The following is a 17697-nucleotide window of genomic DNA, read 5'->3' on the forward strand; positions in this document are numbered from 1 at the left end:
ATGCACTTCACAGTGAATCACACTTTCAGGTGAGTGAACTTGTATAATGGATGTGTTTGTCACATTCACTACACTACACTTTAAGTGCAAACCTAAAACATTGAAAATATGCACAGAAAATGCAATTACTCAGATTTCACTACTACAGTGGTCTGGTTCACATATCATGGTAAATCATAGACTGAAACAAACTATGCTTTACTGTGAACCATTTGCTTTCTCATGCGTACAGCTCAAAAAAGCTAGCTCACATGTAGAGACAAGTCAGTATTATGGTCTGTTCCCTTCTAGATTGGGTAAAGGAAGGAGTGAGGTAAGTGGGATTTGACCATAGCTAAACCACAGTTTGTTTCACACTATAACTTACCATGAAGGCAAACAGTGCCAGTATTATTAGTAGTAGTCCACAAGTAAACCCATCCAGCTATTATGCTGAACTTGTTAAAACTCCTATGGCATAAAAGACTGAACACAAATGCAGCAGGTCTGTGCTAACTCATATGCTCTGGGTACATGAACATGTGCTGCAGCATTTAAATTCTTTGGCTCAGGTAGGTATAACTGCACAGCCTTTCCCCAAAACCCACCCTGCACCCAAGAGTAAGGAACAGTACTTGAAAAGAAGACTGTCCTGGGTGGTAAAGGGAAGAAAATTCAATATTACAGCAATTCCAAGCCATCACTTCTGCAGGTAGTCAATCTCAATGCTTATTCCAGAAACAAGAGTTGAAAAGGTTGCCTGTGATTATATATATTTTTTAAAGTAAACTTTAGTATCTGCAGCAGGTCCAAACAACTCCAAACACTGAGAATGAACAAGCCTAACAGGATAAGCTTAATGGAAGAAGTCACTCTGTTTATCACTATGATCAGTTTCTCACACCTAGCATATCAAGTAGAGTCTTGCACAAACTACATAATGGCATTATAGGCTTTGGTCATCATAATCAACTACTTTGAAGTCATTAGAATCAATAGTATTATCATTTTTAGGTATCTCCCATAAGATTATTTTCTTTGTAAGGAATCTAAAGGCACTCTGATCCTCAGAACATTTTCACGAAGAGTGTGTCACTTAAAATAGAATCATCTGCTTGAAGCTAAGCTGGTCTGGTCAGCACCAAGATCACCTGGGAATCACATGCACACCATTTGGGTTTCACAATGGAATAAAAGTGGGATATAAATGTAATAAAGTTAAAAAATAAAGAGAATTTGAAGACAGAAGTCCAATGTTACATATGCACTGCAGGATTCCATTCACCTGCTAATCAATTTGAAGTATTAGGCAATCATACATGACAAATACTGACAAATTGCCCTAGAGCAGGGGTGGCCAACTTCCAAGAGACTGAGATCTACTCACAGAATTAAAAACTGGCAGTGATCTGCCCCTGTTTTTTAGGACTTCAGGTCAAAGTTGCTGAGCTTTTCTTAGGGAGTGGATAAGCCCCGTTTTCTTGGGGTTCAGGGTCAGAAGTGGTGGGAAAGATGGGGGGGAAGCCCTATATTCTAACCTCTCTTTAAAATGAGGGTCAACTACATGTATTGTAAGCCAGTGTATAAATGTACACAGATGCAAGACCATTTCCTTATGAATCCTGTTCCCTTACATACCATTCCTCTTTCTCCTACACTGTTGTTGTTGTTTAGTCGTGTCCGACTCTTCGTGACCCCATGGACCAGAGCACGTCAGGCCCTCCTGTCTTCCACTGCCTCCCGCAGTTTGATCAGACTCATGTTTGTAGCTTCGAGAACACTATCCAACCATCTCGTCCTCTGTCGTCCCCTTCTCCTTGTGCCCTCAATCTTTCCCAACATCAGGGTCTTTTCCAGGGAGTCTTCTCTTCTCATGAGGTGGCCAAAGTATTGGAGCCTCAGCTTCACGATCTGTCCTTCCAGTGAGCACTCAAGGCTGATTTCCTTAAGAATGGATACATTTGATCTTCTTGCAGTCCATGGGACTCTCAAGAGTCTCCTCCAGCACCATAATTCAAAAGCATCAATTCTTCGGCGGTCAGCCTTCTTTATGGTCCAGCTCTCACCTCCATACATCACTACTGGGAAAACCATAGCTTTAACTATACGTATCCTACATTACTATACTACAATTAGGCCAGGCTTTTTAACCAAGAATGGATGATCATCTCCTATAATTTGCTTCCACTTCTGCTGACAAGTGTCATTTGTGCTTACAAATTACAGGACACAAATTAACACACCTACAAAATTGCATGAATTTTTCTGCTAGTAATGAACTTTGAACATTTGCCTGTTTCAGCACAGCTTCTAGATGCAATCCTATGGTATTACAACGGATAACTGCATCTCAGGTGTTTCATAGAACTGTAGAATTGGACAGGATCCCACTGGTCATCTAGTCCAACTCCCTGCAAAATACACAAAGGTGCATTCTGTGTGTATTCTTCACAGAAAAGCAGACACTACTAGTACTACCCTTCCTCACCATTGCACGATTCTTTTGCCTTCTTAGCACTAAATCTGCACCGTGCAATATTAAACATAGTTTGATACCAAGATTAGAAGTAGGTATGGTTAATATTTGACAATGTACAGATGCAATGTTAATCACAGCTAGCAATGAGTGGGCAGGATGAGGAATGCACCAATCCAAGAGGGAAGAGCACACCTGTCAATCACTGAAAATTCAAGTCATAGCCTACCAAATATTTAGAGACATCATTAATTTGAAATCTGATCAAACAGATGCCATGATTTCCAAAAACAGCCTCCTTCCAGTCTGCTCCAAATAAACCTCAATGGTTATGAAAGAAGTTGTGATTATGAAGAAACTGACTGATCAAACCAGCATAACTCAGGGTCTTGGGCACTATCAACCTCTTTACTTCCATCTGTTGTTACGGTGGAGCCCCAATTCACTGCTCCAGAAATATTGGACTATACTTATACTGAGCACTTTCAAAACAGTTTTTCCAGAAGACTCATGATGTACAGTTTCTTTAATTACTTTTATATTCTGGTAAGCCAATAAATCATTAACAGTGAAAAAATAGAGAGTATTATACATTAATATACATTTGCCATTGGATTCACAGCTGAGTTATGCCAAATAACACTGCCTTTCTATAAATTGGTTTGTTTTCAGTGACTAAGAATTCATAAGAAATAGTCACTGACAGTCTGATAAAAGTTATCAGACACACAAAATTCCTTCCAGACAAACAGCCATCAGTACCTTCTGTCCAATTTATCAAAACAGAGGTACACATAAATGAGTGGGGTACTGCATTTGATTTAGTAAGGCTACAAGAATTCAACATAAAGAATCAAGTTGTGGTGGCTGTGGAAATTGCACTCCTGTACAGTGATGCTATAGCAGGAAAGAAAAGCATGAAGATTACAACAAAAGTCAACATCTCATAAGCTGTACACATTTCAAGCACAAGTCAAGAACCTAAGTGGCAGCATTCTTCTTTTATAAGTAAATTGAAACTGCACCATGTGATACAGTATATTAGTTTAAGAGTTTGTCTTGAAAAATTTCCAAATAAACTCTTGTCTGAAGGTAAATTTACAAAACAAACCTTCTTGAAGTGAATGATATTAGAGGGACTTTAACATGGGTTGATTTCAGAAGTCACGCCACCTTATGCACAAATTATGTTTCTTTTTTAATGATAACATCTAATTCATTCAGAGAAGGCAGTGTCAGCAAAACCTGACAAAATTCTGAAAGATGGCCTAGTAAATGTGTCTCTTCCATGGAAAAGAGGCACAATTCAGTTAAACTTGCATGTCTAAAACTTGCATGTGTCTTCAAACATCTATTTTTTAATTATCATAAAACTTAAGAGAGATTCATGAAGTGCCTATACCAAGTAGCTAAGGTATGCTGATTATGTTTATAAATGACAGTTACTGAAACTTTTTTTATCGGAAAAGTTAATACAGTTATACCTCGGGTTGAAGTAGCTTCGGGTTGAGCATTTTTGGGTTGCGCTCCGCAGTGACCCGGAAGTAACGGAGCACGTTACTTCCAGGTTTCGCCACTCGCGCATGCGTTCGACATGACGTCACGCGCAGGCGCGGAAGTGGCAAATTGCGTTCACTTCTGGATGTGAACGGGGCTCCGCAACGGATCCCGTTCGTATCCAGAGGTACCACTGTACATAGCAAAATCTAATACCCACAAAATACAGTGGTACCTCGAGTTACATATGCTTCAGGTTACATACACTTCAGGTTACAGACTCCGCTAACCCAGAAATAGTGCTTCAGGTTAAGAACTTTGCTTCAGGATAAGAACAGAAATCATGCTCTGGTGGCGCGGCGGCAACAGGAGGCCCCATTAGCTAAAGTGGTGCTTCAGGTTAAGAACAATTTCAGGTTAAGAATGGACTTCCGGAACAAATTAAGTACTTAACCTGAGGTACCACTGTAGAAGAAAAAGACACCAACCAGTAAAAATGCTAAACAATGTTCCAAGAAATTATGGGGATAATCAGCATCAGGTAGACAGACTGAAATGCAACTATTTTGATGTTTTACGACTAAAGGGTTTTCCAGAAGAAATCAACCAGTTCCCATTCTTGTTTGTTTGTTTTTTGTTTTTTTAAAAGGCGACATGAAGCTAGGAATTCTAAACAAATTGCAAAAGGGATGCAATGCAAGACTAACAGTCAGCAGGTCTCAGAGTCCTTATGTTTATTCAGGGCTACAAAAAAACGTGGTATGACCTACAAAAGGCATTAAACTTTGCAGCCCAAACTGAAACATCTTACAGAAATACAAAAATTATATGTTTTGTTATACATTTCTTATTTTTGGTAAGTGGGATACACAGAAAACTTAAAGCTGTTTCAAATTGCATTGAATCTTAAGAGGCTTTACTAAGCAAGTATGTTTGGGAAAGTGTTTTCTGAGAAATGTGGGTATCACCCATAAAACCCAACTTTTGTAGTATAAATATGTCTGCATAATTAGTTTTATACTAGGAACTGGACATACTAATCTCAGTTACAGTGAAGAAAAGACAAATGCAATGACAGACAGTCAAATTAAAGTGCCAGTATCTTAATAGCTTAACTTGAGACCTGCTGTGAATCAGTGAAAAGGAGAGTAGCAGAGGACATACCTTGGAACTGCTCCCAAAACAATCAAGTTGGCTTTTTGTTTGTTGTTTCCAATTACAGCATTTTTCATATCTCTGTAAATCCAGAAAGAGAAAGACCCTAGTAAATTATGCTGAGGTACTAAGGGCTCAATTTTGCAGAATTTAGTTCCACCAAAATCAATAGTCTCTAAAAAAGCTAAGCACTAAAAAAAACAAAAACTAAAAAAAACCCAAGCAACAGTCCCCACGACTTTCAGTAACAATTTGAATCTCTGGTATTTTTCTATGACCCAGTTATTTAAATAACAGAGATGTTCATTCTCACATACTGGGGTGAGCTGAGGTGAAGAAATCATTGACAAGGACAGTTATCAATATCAAGAAAATAAGGATGTACAGAGTCAGTGCACAGTCAATGAAAAAATGGAAAGGAAATATGTAATAAGATGAGAACCTATCTTGTCTTGAATTTAAAATCACAGTAGAATGAAATACTGAAATATTTTCCTCAGTGGAAATTACAGTCATACAAAGCTTCCTTGATGCTAATCCTTATGCCAACCATCAACTTTCAATCATATTTATGATGCAGCACCACACACCTGTAGCTATTCTCCTCAAACCTTTTCTAGTTTCTTCCAGCAATTTCCTCATTCCAACTTCAGTTCAAACATAGTGAATGTAGACTTATTTCCTAACATCATCTTACCTTTTCTGCATTTACAGAAAAGCTATTTGCCTACTTCTCTTTATATTTTTATCAGTCAATTAGATACCGAAAAGGAATTAATCTTTTGGAACCAAAGAAAGTGATGATGTTAATAAGAATTTTAGAGGACGACAACACCGTTTGTTCCTCTAAAAACAATTGACAGTACAATTCAAATACCCCTTCAAATATTATGCAGAAGCAACAAAGAATGCTCAAGTGACTGTCTTTCCACACTTTTGAGTAAAGAGGAGATGAACATTTAGCTATGATATCACATTTATCTCCCCAAGGTGACACTGATCTCTTATGAAGACCTTATTAACTTTGCATTGGAAGAAGTTTACCAGTTTTAGATTTAAGTAAATATTTTAATAATAAAATTACAGTGCTAAAGTTTCCAATTGAACGGCTACATATTTTTTAGCATGCCATTGTTAAATTTCGTAGAGTTGTGAATTAAAGAGATTAAGGTTGTAAAATTAAACACACTTTCAAGGGAGAAAGCCTCATAGACGGAAGTCCCACTGTGTTCAGAGTAAGCCCTGTACTGCAAGTCTTTGAATAACATGCAACAGTCATGAGCTTTATATCATTGAAGTAGGTCAGCCCTGGCCACCAACCACAGGGGGAGAAAGTAATGTTACTCACTAGCAATACTCTTAGCCTCACTCCCACCCCATCTGCCTTGATACTGAGGCCCCCCAAACCACATGGTACCTATAGAGGGACTTTTGAATCCCAGCAGAAGGGGAACACATGGGCAGGGAGTCCTGTAATCTGAAATCAGCCCATGACATGCCAGAGATTGTTGTAGCCCAGACTGAAAAATTGCAATTCCCAGCAATTGATCTTTGGAGCCATACTACCTCCCATGCTGCAAGCAGAACAATGCTTTTGATTATCAGAAATTTCATATTGTTTTAGAATACAGTGGTACCTCGGGTTACAGACGCTTCAGGTTACAGACTCCACTAATCCAGAAATAGTACCTCGGGTTAAGAACTTTGCTTCAGGATGAGAACAGAAATCACGCAGCGACAGCGTGACAGCAGTGGGAGGCCCCATTAGCTAAAGTGGTGCTTTAGGTTAAGAACAGTTTCAGGTTAAGAACGGACCTCCGGAACGAATTAAGTTCTTAACCCAAGGTACCACTGTAATAAGGTGCAAGATTATGCACAACTGTATCAGTAACTGGGAAGGTGTGTTGATATGTCGATGTCAGCTGAGAAATTTATTAAATAGTTTTACACTTAACTGCTTTAATTTTTATCTCCTTCGATTTTAAAATTATATTTTATACAATTTATATATGTTATATTTTGGATAACAGTAACAAGACTGATAATATTATGGGTGACATTCAATGATGTCTGCCCACTTGTGCAACAGAAATTCACTTGTGCAATGGGACTTTAGTTTCTCGTTTCCCTCTCCAGCTCTCCCTGTACTCCCAAAATCTGCTCAAGGGTCTACTAATCCTCCAAATCTGATTCTGGGGGCATGCAGGGAGCTGAGAGCAGGAAGGAGAAGCCGTGTTGCCTGAGTGGACATTCACAAAGTTGCATGTCACCATATGCAACTAGGTCACTGGATATTACTTCATTCAAAGTCAACTATTGAGTTCATGGCTAAAACAGGATTTGTTTCTGGGACCCTCAGCTTGTTATAGGCCAGGGACCTAGATAACTAAGGAAAAATTGTGTCTTGTTCCATGAAGACGATGGAAGACATGTGGCCAGAATGAGCTCCTTTTCTTCCTATGTGATGGAAATCCACAAAGATCAAATACAGTGGTGCCCCGCAAGACGAATGCCTCGCAAGACGAAAAACTCGCTAGATGAAAGGGTTTTCCGTTTTTCGAGGCACTTTGCAAGACGAATTTCCCTATGGGTTTTCGTCTTGCGAGTCTTGCGAGTTTTTTCCCTTCCCCCCCCCTTTTTCTAAGCCGCTAAACCGCTAATAGTGCTAAGCCGCTAAGCCGCTAATAGGGATGCTTTGCAAGACGAAAAAACCGCTAGACGAAGAGACTCGCGGAACGGATTATTTTCGTCTTGCGAGGCACCACTGTACATTCTGGATCTGAATATCAAAGGAGATGAAGGAAGTACCAAGATATTGTTAGGATTCTTTCCCCGTGTTGCAATCATGGGATTGTTTTTATCACATGACGGTGTGTGTTTTCATTCCACATTGTGGGAAGTGACGGAGATAGGATGTTTTTATTACTGTGTTTCCGTGATGTAGGATTTTTGTCCTTTGTCCTTTCTCTTTCCTGTTTGATGCTGATGAGGAAGGAGCTGAGTTAGAATGCTCTGAGTGTATTATATGTAAATAAAGTAGTTTAGCCAAAATGCTGAGCTACTGAGTATGTTACGCTGACTGCCTATACTCTGCTGTTCCTGAAGTGTGCTGATGCCTGTGAGGCATCAGCCGCTGTGATGTTCGGGCTGGAGAAAGACTTTGAGTCTTCCGAACGACTGACCAGGAGGGAGAGAACATGCCAGCCGGGCATGTGTCTCTGCTGGATTCCTACTTGTGTGTAGGACCTCCTGACAGATATACAGTAGTTTTACCAGTGATCAAACACAATTTTATCTGGCTAAGTACAGCAAGAAATCTCTATTCTGTATACTGATGAAGCCAGAATGGCCATTGCACAAGTATGAAGTACAGTTTAAGGGGAAAATGACAATTGCAAGTTCTGGCACAAACTGAGATGCATCCCCCAACTCCTCCCCATTCTGTGAAGAAAATGGAGGCATTTAATGCATACTAGATATAGGCAGGTGCTGCTAAAGAATGGTGAACAGAAGCCATCTGCTTCTGCATTCAGTGCTATAAGCTTCATTACAAAACCTATCTGCAATATACATTTCCTAATATCTACCTACTGGCAATAAAATATATCCTTTTAGTCTTTCCCCATGCCAGTCCCTCCTCCCATCTTAAAAAGTAATTTGACAGCTCCACTCAAGTAAAATTAGTTGTAGTCACCTTGTGAAACCATAACATTATATTTAAACCAAAGTGACACCTTCAAACAAAGCATTTTGCAGTCCTAAAGAATGTAGATCCAGTCAAGCTATGCTCATATGCACTTGCAAATACGGCACATGAATACTGTTTCTGAAGGCTCACAGGTGAAAATCTTTGGAGCAAAAGGTTCCAACTAGACCAATTAAGAGTTAAAATGCTTTGTTTTTGGAACACAGACAGCTAAATGTAGGTGAAATCAAAGTGGTGTCCTAAAGGCTATTTTGATTAACCAAAAGGGAAGGATTTTAGAGCAATAATCCACCTTAAAGAAGGGTGGCCACCATTTTTACTCCATCACAAAATGGGAAATGATAACATATGATAACATATGTAATACTTTTCTAGTTTTATAGCAGTATGGCATATACACAAATTAATTAACAAAGTCATTTGTAATGAAAGTGATTACATGCTCTTCTAGATAAAAAATGGAAATATTTTTCCCCAATGTACTGCAATTTTTGTTCTACTTCAGATTTTTTCCACTTCTGCAGATGGAATTTCACATGAGGATAGCAATTTGGAATTCAGTAAGTCACTAAAACATACAGAATTCCACATGCACATATGACCAACATCACAGAACAAGAAAAGGCAACAGAAATTGCATTATTCAAATATTTATGGACAAAATCTTATAAGTGCTCAACAAATGCCAAATATGTTTCTGTGTTCAGAGAAAAAGACATGGTGGTCTTAAGACACTACACTCCCAAGTTTACAGAAAAGTTACACGTAAGATGTGAAAAAATAGTGCCATATAAATAAATCTCTTCATTATAGGATAGCTATACTGATAGATTAATAAGCATGCACTATCACATATCCCAAACAGGGCAGCTTCCACCTCCGAAGTAGGAAATTCAGGTTTACTGACAATCACAGAATACCTATTAAACATTTCAGTGCAACGAAAGCTGACAAATATCACCTTCTTTCAGCATACCTGCCACAAAACTAGTTTACATTGTCAGTTTACCAGAGGTACATATTTTGATGTATATGCACTAATCCCTTATTAAAGTGTCTGGAGAAATGGCTAACAGATTAATATACTAAAACAGCTGTAACTACCTAAAGTCCAAGGCTTGGGAAGGAGAGGAGTATTTGAATTGTTCTGAGATTTGCATAAAGAGCTGGAGAAGGGTCAGAAAATTATATATTTTAGGGCATTTGAACCTCACTCTCCAGCCAAAAAGGCTCCCAGTTTACATACAATCCAACAAGACAGTGCCTACTCATGGGCTTCCAATCTAAAAAAACCACAACAACACACACAGGCAATGAACAGGGAAAGAAGAGGAAAATCAAAATCAAAACTCAGGCACCAATTTCTAAACAGTTGTTCCTGGCAAATTTCAGGGGCAGAAGGTGTTTGATGGAGCTGGACCTCCAGCAAAGCTGATGGGATGATCCTTCTGCTTCCTATCGCTTCCACTTAGGCTGCCCAATGCAATGGCTGCCCCAAGGTGACAGTTGAGGGGAGAGGACTGATGGAGTTGGCCTGTCACAGCAAAGCTCATGGAATGGCTCGAAAGCATTACTCATTTGAAAGCTATGGGTCAAATCATGTGGGGGACATAATATCCTCAGTCACATATGCTATTAGTTTTCCTCCTTTGTGTAATAGTGCTATTGGCAGGAATGAGATTATTTTTTAACAGATTGGTGAAAGAATCAAATTGAGAAATTTATTTTCCTGGTTTACTTTTCCTGTTCTGAAAAGACCAGCAACTTTTGTTTCAACCTCTCACTGAAATCTTTCCAATTCAGATGGTTACTGCAAGAATGCTAACTAACAAATGGTGGCAGAATTAGCTTCCACCCCCCTTCCCTCCCAATCGCCTTTCCTTGTGTGTCATGCCCTTTAGGTTGCAAGACTAAGGGAAGGAACTGTTTTATTGCTGATATCTGTAAGCCACTCTGGGAGCCTTTTTTGGCTGAAGAACTAAATAAAAATAGTTTAAATCAATATACATTGGTTTGCTAATAAGAAGTATCTTTGTACAATGAAATATACTCGGAGTCAAGAGTGGATTTCATGCTCTTTATTCAGCTCATAGTGGTGAGGAGGAATGGAAGTTCCCCCACAATATCTGCTTTATATACATTATTTACACAATGGGCTGCACGTGAATGGCTAATTCCGGGATTCTCCTGTAGGCCAATCAGGTTGTGAATTCACTTTCACCTGGAGCTGGATTGGGTGGCTCCTGGAGCTGGATTGGGTGGCTCCAATCATACTGCTGCATTGTTCTAGGACCAATCAGACTGCTGCATTCTGAATCCTATTGTTCTAGGACCAATCAGGCTGCTGCATTTTGGATCCTATTCAACTCAGTACATAACATACAACCTAGAAGTATAATCCAGACCCATCATGGTCATGCAGCCCACAAGCATGAAAAAATCTATCTTCTTAAAGATCGTTTACTTGAAGTTTAATCTTTCTGTCCAATGCTGCACCTGTGGGGTTCTGCTGCTGAAAACGGACTTCTGTATTCCCGCCCCCCGCCCCGGCTGGGGTCTTCAAAATCTGTTCTATGCCGTTCCTAACACTGGAGCGCTTATCTTCAGAGTGCAAGGGAATGAAGGTAACAAGAGAGGAAGAGGAAGCTCCACGGAACACATAAAAGTCAGTTGCACCAGCAGAGCTGCAGTACTGGACACAGTCCTAAGCATCCAGACCTTTCCAGAAGCAAGGACTAGTGGATACTAGGCAATGCTGTTTTACCAAGATGATGCTTGGCTTCTAGAGTCATAAATAACAAACTTTGAGAACCAAACAAATTGCAGAGCACATGATTTGGAGGGTATAGGAAAAGAATACAAGAATAGTTTCTCCTTCTCTGACATGTGAAAGAGATGCTAAAGCTTTAGGCCTGCCATATCGAATTCACAACAGAGGAAGAAACCATAGTTTCCTTCTTGTGTCTGAACTGTGCTAGTATATTATTTATAATAATCAATTTCATAAATCAGAGTCTCCAACACCACAGTCTTACCTCATTTGGACTGTATGCTGAATCAGTTTAGCATTATGAGAAGGATCCTGTGTGAGTGTCAAATATATGAGCTCCCTGTTCCAAATGGCTTTTTTTGTTTTTGTTTCCCAGTGCATATAAAAGTTATGCTTATGCTACTGTAAGCCAGGCCCCGCTAGCTGCAGAGGCAGCAGGAGGAAAACCTAGCTCCAGCCCTAGCCAGCTCCGCTCCTGTGGCTAGAAGAGGGCCAGCAGTGTGGGGCTTTCTTCCCCTGGAAATGGCTGGGCTACTTACAGCTGCATCCATATTGCAAAGTGCAGTAAGTGTGTCTGTATTTTAAAATATTCTATGTAGGGATTCTCATCCCAAGTGCATGTGAGTACTAGCATGGGACAGCAAAGAAGGAGATTTATATCAGGCTTGGAAGATAAAGCAATAAATACAATTCAGAAAGTAACTTAGAGACCTTCGTACTATCAAAAGAAAACGATTAACAGTGTTATCCTGACCATATCTACTCAAAAGTAAATATCTCTGACTTCAATGCAGTCGGTACTGCAGCCTTAGTAAAGAAGAGAATTGTTACCTATTCTACATGAAGGTAGTATCAAAATACATTTCATCAGTAACACTTCAAGTAAGTGATGCACAGCTATACACCTGTAAAAGCAAGCTCTGGAAAAGCGTCACACAAACCCACAGAACTAATGGCAAGATAACATACAAGTAGATATTACTTACATGACACCCTGCAGGACATTTTGGGGATCAGGATCAAATAATCTGTCAACATAGTGGCGACTGCTAGCCGTGACTTCCTGGAAGCAAAGATATTTACAGACATTTAGCATTCTAAAATTAAATACTCAAGGAAGCAACAGTACATAGGAAGCTAACACACCAATATAATTTAGTATTTTGTATGCATTTTCCAACAAATGTGAGCTCAGAACAACTCACAAAACTTCTCCTCCCTCTCTTCCCAGGTACAGACCTCACACACCAACCTAGTAGGGGGCTTCAAGGTAGGACAGGAATTCTGCTCACAGTGTTGCATATCAGCCCATTTATAAATACATTAGTGAGCATGTTTTGATTCTTGGCACTGAAATAAACCATTATGCTTAACAATAATTCCTGTAAGAAATATAAACCTATGCCAGTTTAAGCACAAGCACTATAGACACTCAGGAGCCATGCTTAGTTATAAGCAATTATCAGAAATAGTCAGATATTGCTTTCAGATGTATTAGATGAACATCATCCACTAGTGAGCTACTGTTCAACTGAAGCCCTTTTAAAAACATCCCCTATGCGTACTTTCCAAATTCACAGAATAGATATGAAGAACTAATTTCAGAATGTGCATAAGTATTTCCAGCATCTTAAGGACATTTTGCTCTGCAGAGAAATAACGTTGTAACCTGCTTTTTTGCTGATTTTTTAAACCCCTAGTTTGATATTAAGACTGTCAACATTTCTTAGCTTATTTGAATTCCAGTCAGATTCTACATATGTATAGTCAGATGGAAATTCTACAAATCCAAGCAACTTGTTCCAAACAAACATGTAGAAGATTGCACTTTAGTTCCTCCTGGATTGTTAGCAGGCTCTGCATAATTAGCTGGGCTCTTTTGGGTGAGAGGAGGAAGTTAGGCTTAAAGCAGGGGTTGCAAGGTTTACCTCGCCTGGGCCGGTTCACTGCAGCAGAGATCGCTTCCTGGGCTGGATCGTGTGCACCTGCAATTTCCGGCATCTGCGCAGATACGATTTCTGGCGCCGCAGAAGTGAGTCCCCACGCTGCACTGCGCCAGTTTAGCACAGTGCACCGGAACTCACTGAGCGGGCGGCTCAGTTCGGGAGTGGCTCAGGGGCTGGTTAAATGACCCCCGTGGGCCGCTTGTGGCCCATGGGCCTTAGGTTGCCGACCCCTGGCTTAAAGAGTTGGTTTGTGTGCTTGCAAGGGGTTACAGGTAAATTGGCTGCAGAAAGCCACTCTCCTCATTTCTCAGCGAGGGGAGGGAAAACAAAGCAAGGAGAGACAGTGTGAAAGATAGAGTTTGCTGGTTTGTGGGAGGGCTTTGGAGGGAGGGAGGAGAGAGAGAGAGAGCAAACAAAACAGAAGAGCTGGTGCCTGCAAAGTACCTGCAAAGTATCCATTCTGGGAAGTACCCCCTGGGAAGCTGTCAAGTCTCCACCTTTTGTTCACAGGTATATTGCCTTGTTGAAACACTTATCAGGATATCATTTCAATGCTATTTCAATATCAGCGATTTCTTGCACAGCCCTATGGCTGGCAATCTTTTTCTTGCTGGTCTTCCCATAGGAATCTGGGATAAGTTCTGGAGGGTTTCCACAGAACACAGTTTAAAGCCATTGGCCAATAGCATACAGATTATGCTCCAGTTTCACTTAAAACCCAGCGATTTCCCCAACAAATGACTAGATCTCTTTGCCAAGAAATTAAAGATTCTGGACAAAACGTTAATGCGGAAATAACTTTTTCCTTTCATAATTAATATGCACGTGGCTCTCATATATATACTTTCAAGATCAAGTATGAGCAGAGGAGTTGGCTACTGAATTCAGCATGCTGTATCTCCAACTCCATCATCTTCTTTATTTATTATCTCTCACACACTAAGTCTGACCATTACCTGTACATATACCAGGGTGCATCTCCCTTTTCAGGTGCCATGAACTAGAATGGGACATTTGATGACTGAAGCAACTGGAAAACTCTGAAGCTGGCATTACAAATTTAAAATATTTTCCAGTGCTTGCAAGAGCTAGCACTTCAGCATTTGGTGCTGCTGCCTATGAATCTGATTTTATTGGGTTATTACATACATGAGCCCATTCACTCCTAAAATCAAAGTGCTCTTTTAATTTTATTTAATATTTGTATACTGCTTTTCCAGCAAGCAAGCCAACCCTATCTCTTACCTAGGGTATATGCACTCCCCTGCCATCACTCACCCTGTGGAGGTGGGGGTGAGAGAGAGACTGGTTCCACCAACAGGCTCTCTCACCTTGGGGCAGCCAACATACTGAATAGTCATTTAATCCCATATTGTAATAACAGAGCCTAGAGAGAAAATGGGGAGACACCCTCACCCCGATTCTCATTCCTGTCACCTATGGTGGAGGAGCAAGATCCACAGGAATGCAGACAATCTCATAGTGGAAGGAGTGCCACCACAATGCTTCTAGACTTCCAATTTGTTGCTATGCAGCAGGAAGAAAAGATAAAAGGTTCTGCCAGGATTCTGAGGTGGAACTATCCAGAAAACTTAGGATGCAGCAGCAGAAGAGATTTTCTCCAAATCTTTTAATCCAAGTAGCAGTTCTCTATCTATGTGGGGAACTTAATTAGGTATCCAGTTCTCCCAATAACTGACCAACAAGCTCAACCTTGATGGATAAGACTTCAAAATAGAGAGAGGGAGACAGAAACCAGCCTATTCAATGCAGATAGGTGTTTTATAGATATTGTTTACAAAAAGCTTTTGACAGAAAAAGCAGCACTATTAAGTTTAGCATTAATAAAAACTGCCCATAATTCAACTTAAGCTTTTATTTATTTCTCTGCAGCTGATAAAGGTGGCTATATGAATACCTGAATTATACTTGTCTGCAACTTTTAGGGCCTCCATCTGACTGTCTAAGGTAGCAATTTGTAAATGATGGCTCATTTTTGCTGGAACCAAGAGATATGTACCAAGATTGCCAGAAGTGAAAAAGCATCAAGTAAATAGAAGATCTGCAATAGTCTCAAGCAACAAAGTGTACAGCATCTCAGAGACTAACAAGTTTAGTGCAATTAACACTTTGTAAACTGTACCACCCCGTGACATCTTGCAGGAGATGTGGAATGTTGTGCAAACTGCTCTTATTGTAGGGTTTCACCATCCAGATAGGGAATCATAGAATCAGAGTTTGAAGGACCTCCAAGGCTCAGCTAGGCCAACCCCTTGCAATGCAGGAATGCAGTAATCTCAACTAGATCATAGAAAGAAACTATGAGACACTAAATTTAAAAACTTTACAAAGTTTGTTCAACTTGACTGCCCTGGTTTTTAGCTTGGATCAAGCATTGTTTTACACATCAGAACTATCAAAATGAAGTTAAGATCACTACATTAGGTAATAACCCTTTTCTGCAATTAAGAAATATTTTTCTTCTACCAAATTAGGCAATGCTTTCTGTCCCAATCTAATTCAAGAGGGAGATCCTAGAGAATTCTAGCATTTTGTCAGAAGAGTAAAAAACTTTGATATGATTTGTAATCAAGCCTGACTGCTGCCAGGGAATGAGAATGGAATCATAAATGAGTCCACACAAGCAAGAGACAGCATACCAGGATTGAACAGAACAAGCTGACAGAAGTTGACACAGCCCCTGGCAAATGTAATCAAAAATTTCAATTCAGTTTCTTACTTGGGTGAGTTGAAAGAAAGCTTGTATACAAGCCTCAATCCAGGTAAGTTAGTTTAAATTCATTCATTTCTATTGGTTTTAACCGCAACTCACTTCCTGTGCATAAGGTTCAACAAGCAGCAGAACATGTAGCTACTTTCTCTTCTCAGGGTGAAAGTAGGAGGAATTGCCAGTTTTTGTACAAAGGCAGCAAAACTGGAACAAACTTTTTCTTTAAAAGATCTGGACATACAAGTCCAACAAGTTAAGTGGCCAAGTTTGCAATGATGCCTAAGTCACACAGTACACCTCCACTAAAGACTGGACAGCTGCAGCAGGACCTTCATGAACCTGGCACATGGGCAAGAGAACACGAAGGCAGAGTGTGCATTGAAAAATGCAACATTTGGAAGGTACAGTCGCGTTGCAATGAGGACTTCCTTTTGTGCGTTGTGAAATAGTACAGTAAAAATTAAAAAGTAGTAATAACCATGCGAGGCCATAAGTAGCAGAGGAAAAGAATGCAGCTGGGAAAGCTATTCACTCCCACAAGAATCCAACGAGGCCGGTTGCCATCATGCCTGTGACATCTGAGCAGGGATTAAACGCAGAAGTGGTCTGACGCGGCACGGCTAGCCGTCGCCCTCCCTCCGAGGAGCCCTCTCTCCTTCCCACGGACGTCCGCCAAGGGGAAAGGGAGCCAGTGCGAAGACGAGGCCGCGGGGGGAGGCGAGGGCGAGGACGGGACGGGCAACCAGCGAGGGCGGGACCCGCGGCGGGCAACCTAAGGAGGCAGTCCCTCGCTCGCCCCGCCAGGCACCGCGCGGCCGGACCCGCCGCCTCCAGGCCGAGGTAAGGGAGAGCCGTCCCACGGAAGCCTCGCCACGCCTCACTCCCTTCCCCAGGACCGGCGGCTGCCGCCGTTGCCGCGCCGCCCCAGGCCTCCACTCACCGACAAGACACTCATGCGGAGCGGCGTCTCTAACACACACGCCATCTTGGTGCGCGCCAGAAGTGCTAGCCGGTCAACCCCACGCGAGAGCCGGAGCCACGACTGCTGTTGCTGCCGCCGCCGCCGCTGCCGCCATGCGCGGCCACATCGCCGGGAGAGGAGAGCGGGGAGAAGGGAGTACGCCCCGCTCGGCTCGAATCAGCTAACGAAAAAAACAAACTGCTTCTCCGTGAGGCGGACACTGCGCACGCGCCAACGGGGACTGGTCGGCGGGGAGGGAGGGATGGTGGGCGGGATTATTGCCGGAAGTAGATGGATTTACTCCCACCTGCCTGCGGAATTTAAGGATGAAGAAGAATCGTTACGCGCCAGCTCTACTTTTAGAGACGGTTCGGCGCTGGGCCAATGAGAGACGGAGGGAGGCTAGCGAGGCTTCCTGCTTATGCGCGTGCGCAGAGTCGAAACCACCTGTCCGAATCTGTCCTTGGAAGTGAGTG

The 17697-nt window shown here is 41.3% G+C and overlaps 1 protein-coding gene across 3 annotated transcripts in view; it reads right to left on the reverse strand.

Annotated features, from left to right (window-relative positions):
• The window catches only part of ARMC8 (armadillo repeat containing 8), a 52740-nt gene extending 35272 nt beyond the window's left edge, over positions 1-17468 (reverse strand). For 2 of the 3 annotated variants that reach the window (XM_079976858.1, XM_079976857.1), the window contains exons 1-3: positions 17201-17468; positions 12570-12646; positions 5117-5188 (exon numbers count right to left, since the gene is read on the reverse strand). In XM_079976858.1, the coding sequence (XP_079832984.1) occupies positions 5117-5188; positions 12570-12646; positions 17201-17245 (194 nt within the window). In that variant the 5' untranslated portion in view covers positions 17246-17468. The remainder of the gene's footprint in view (positions 1-5116; positions 5189-12569; positions 12647-17200) is intronic. The other variant, XM_079976859.1, reaches the window with a different exon arrangement.
• Between the last annotated feature and the right edge of the window lie 229 nt (positions 17469-17697).

This window comes from Podarcis cretensis, assembly GCF_951804945.1.
Source record: "Podarcis cretensis genome assembly, chromosome: 5".
NCBI lineage: Eukaryota > Metazoa > Chordata > Lepidosauria > Squamata > Lacertidae > Podarcis > Podarcis cretensis.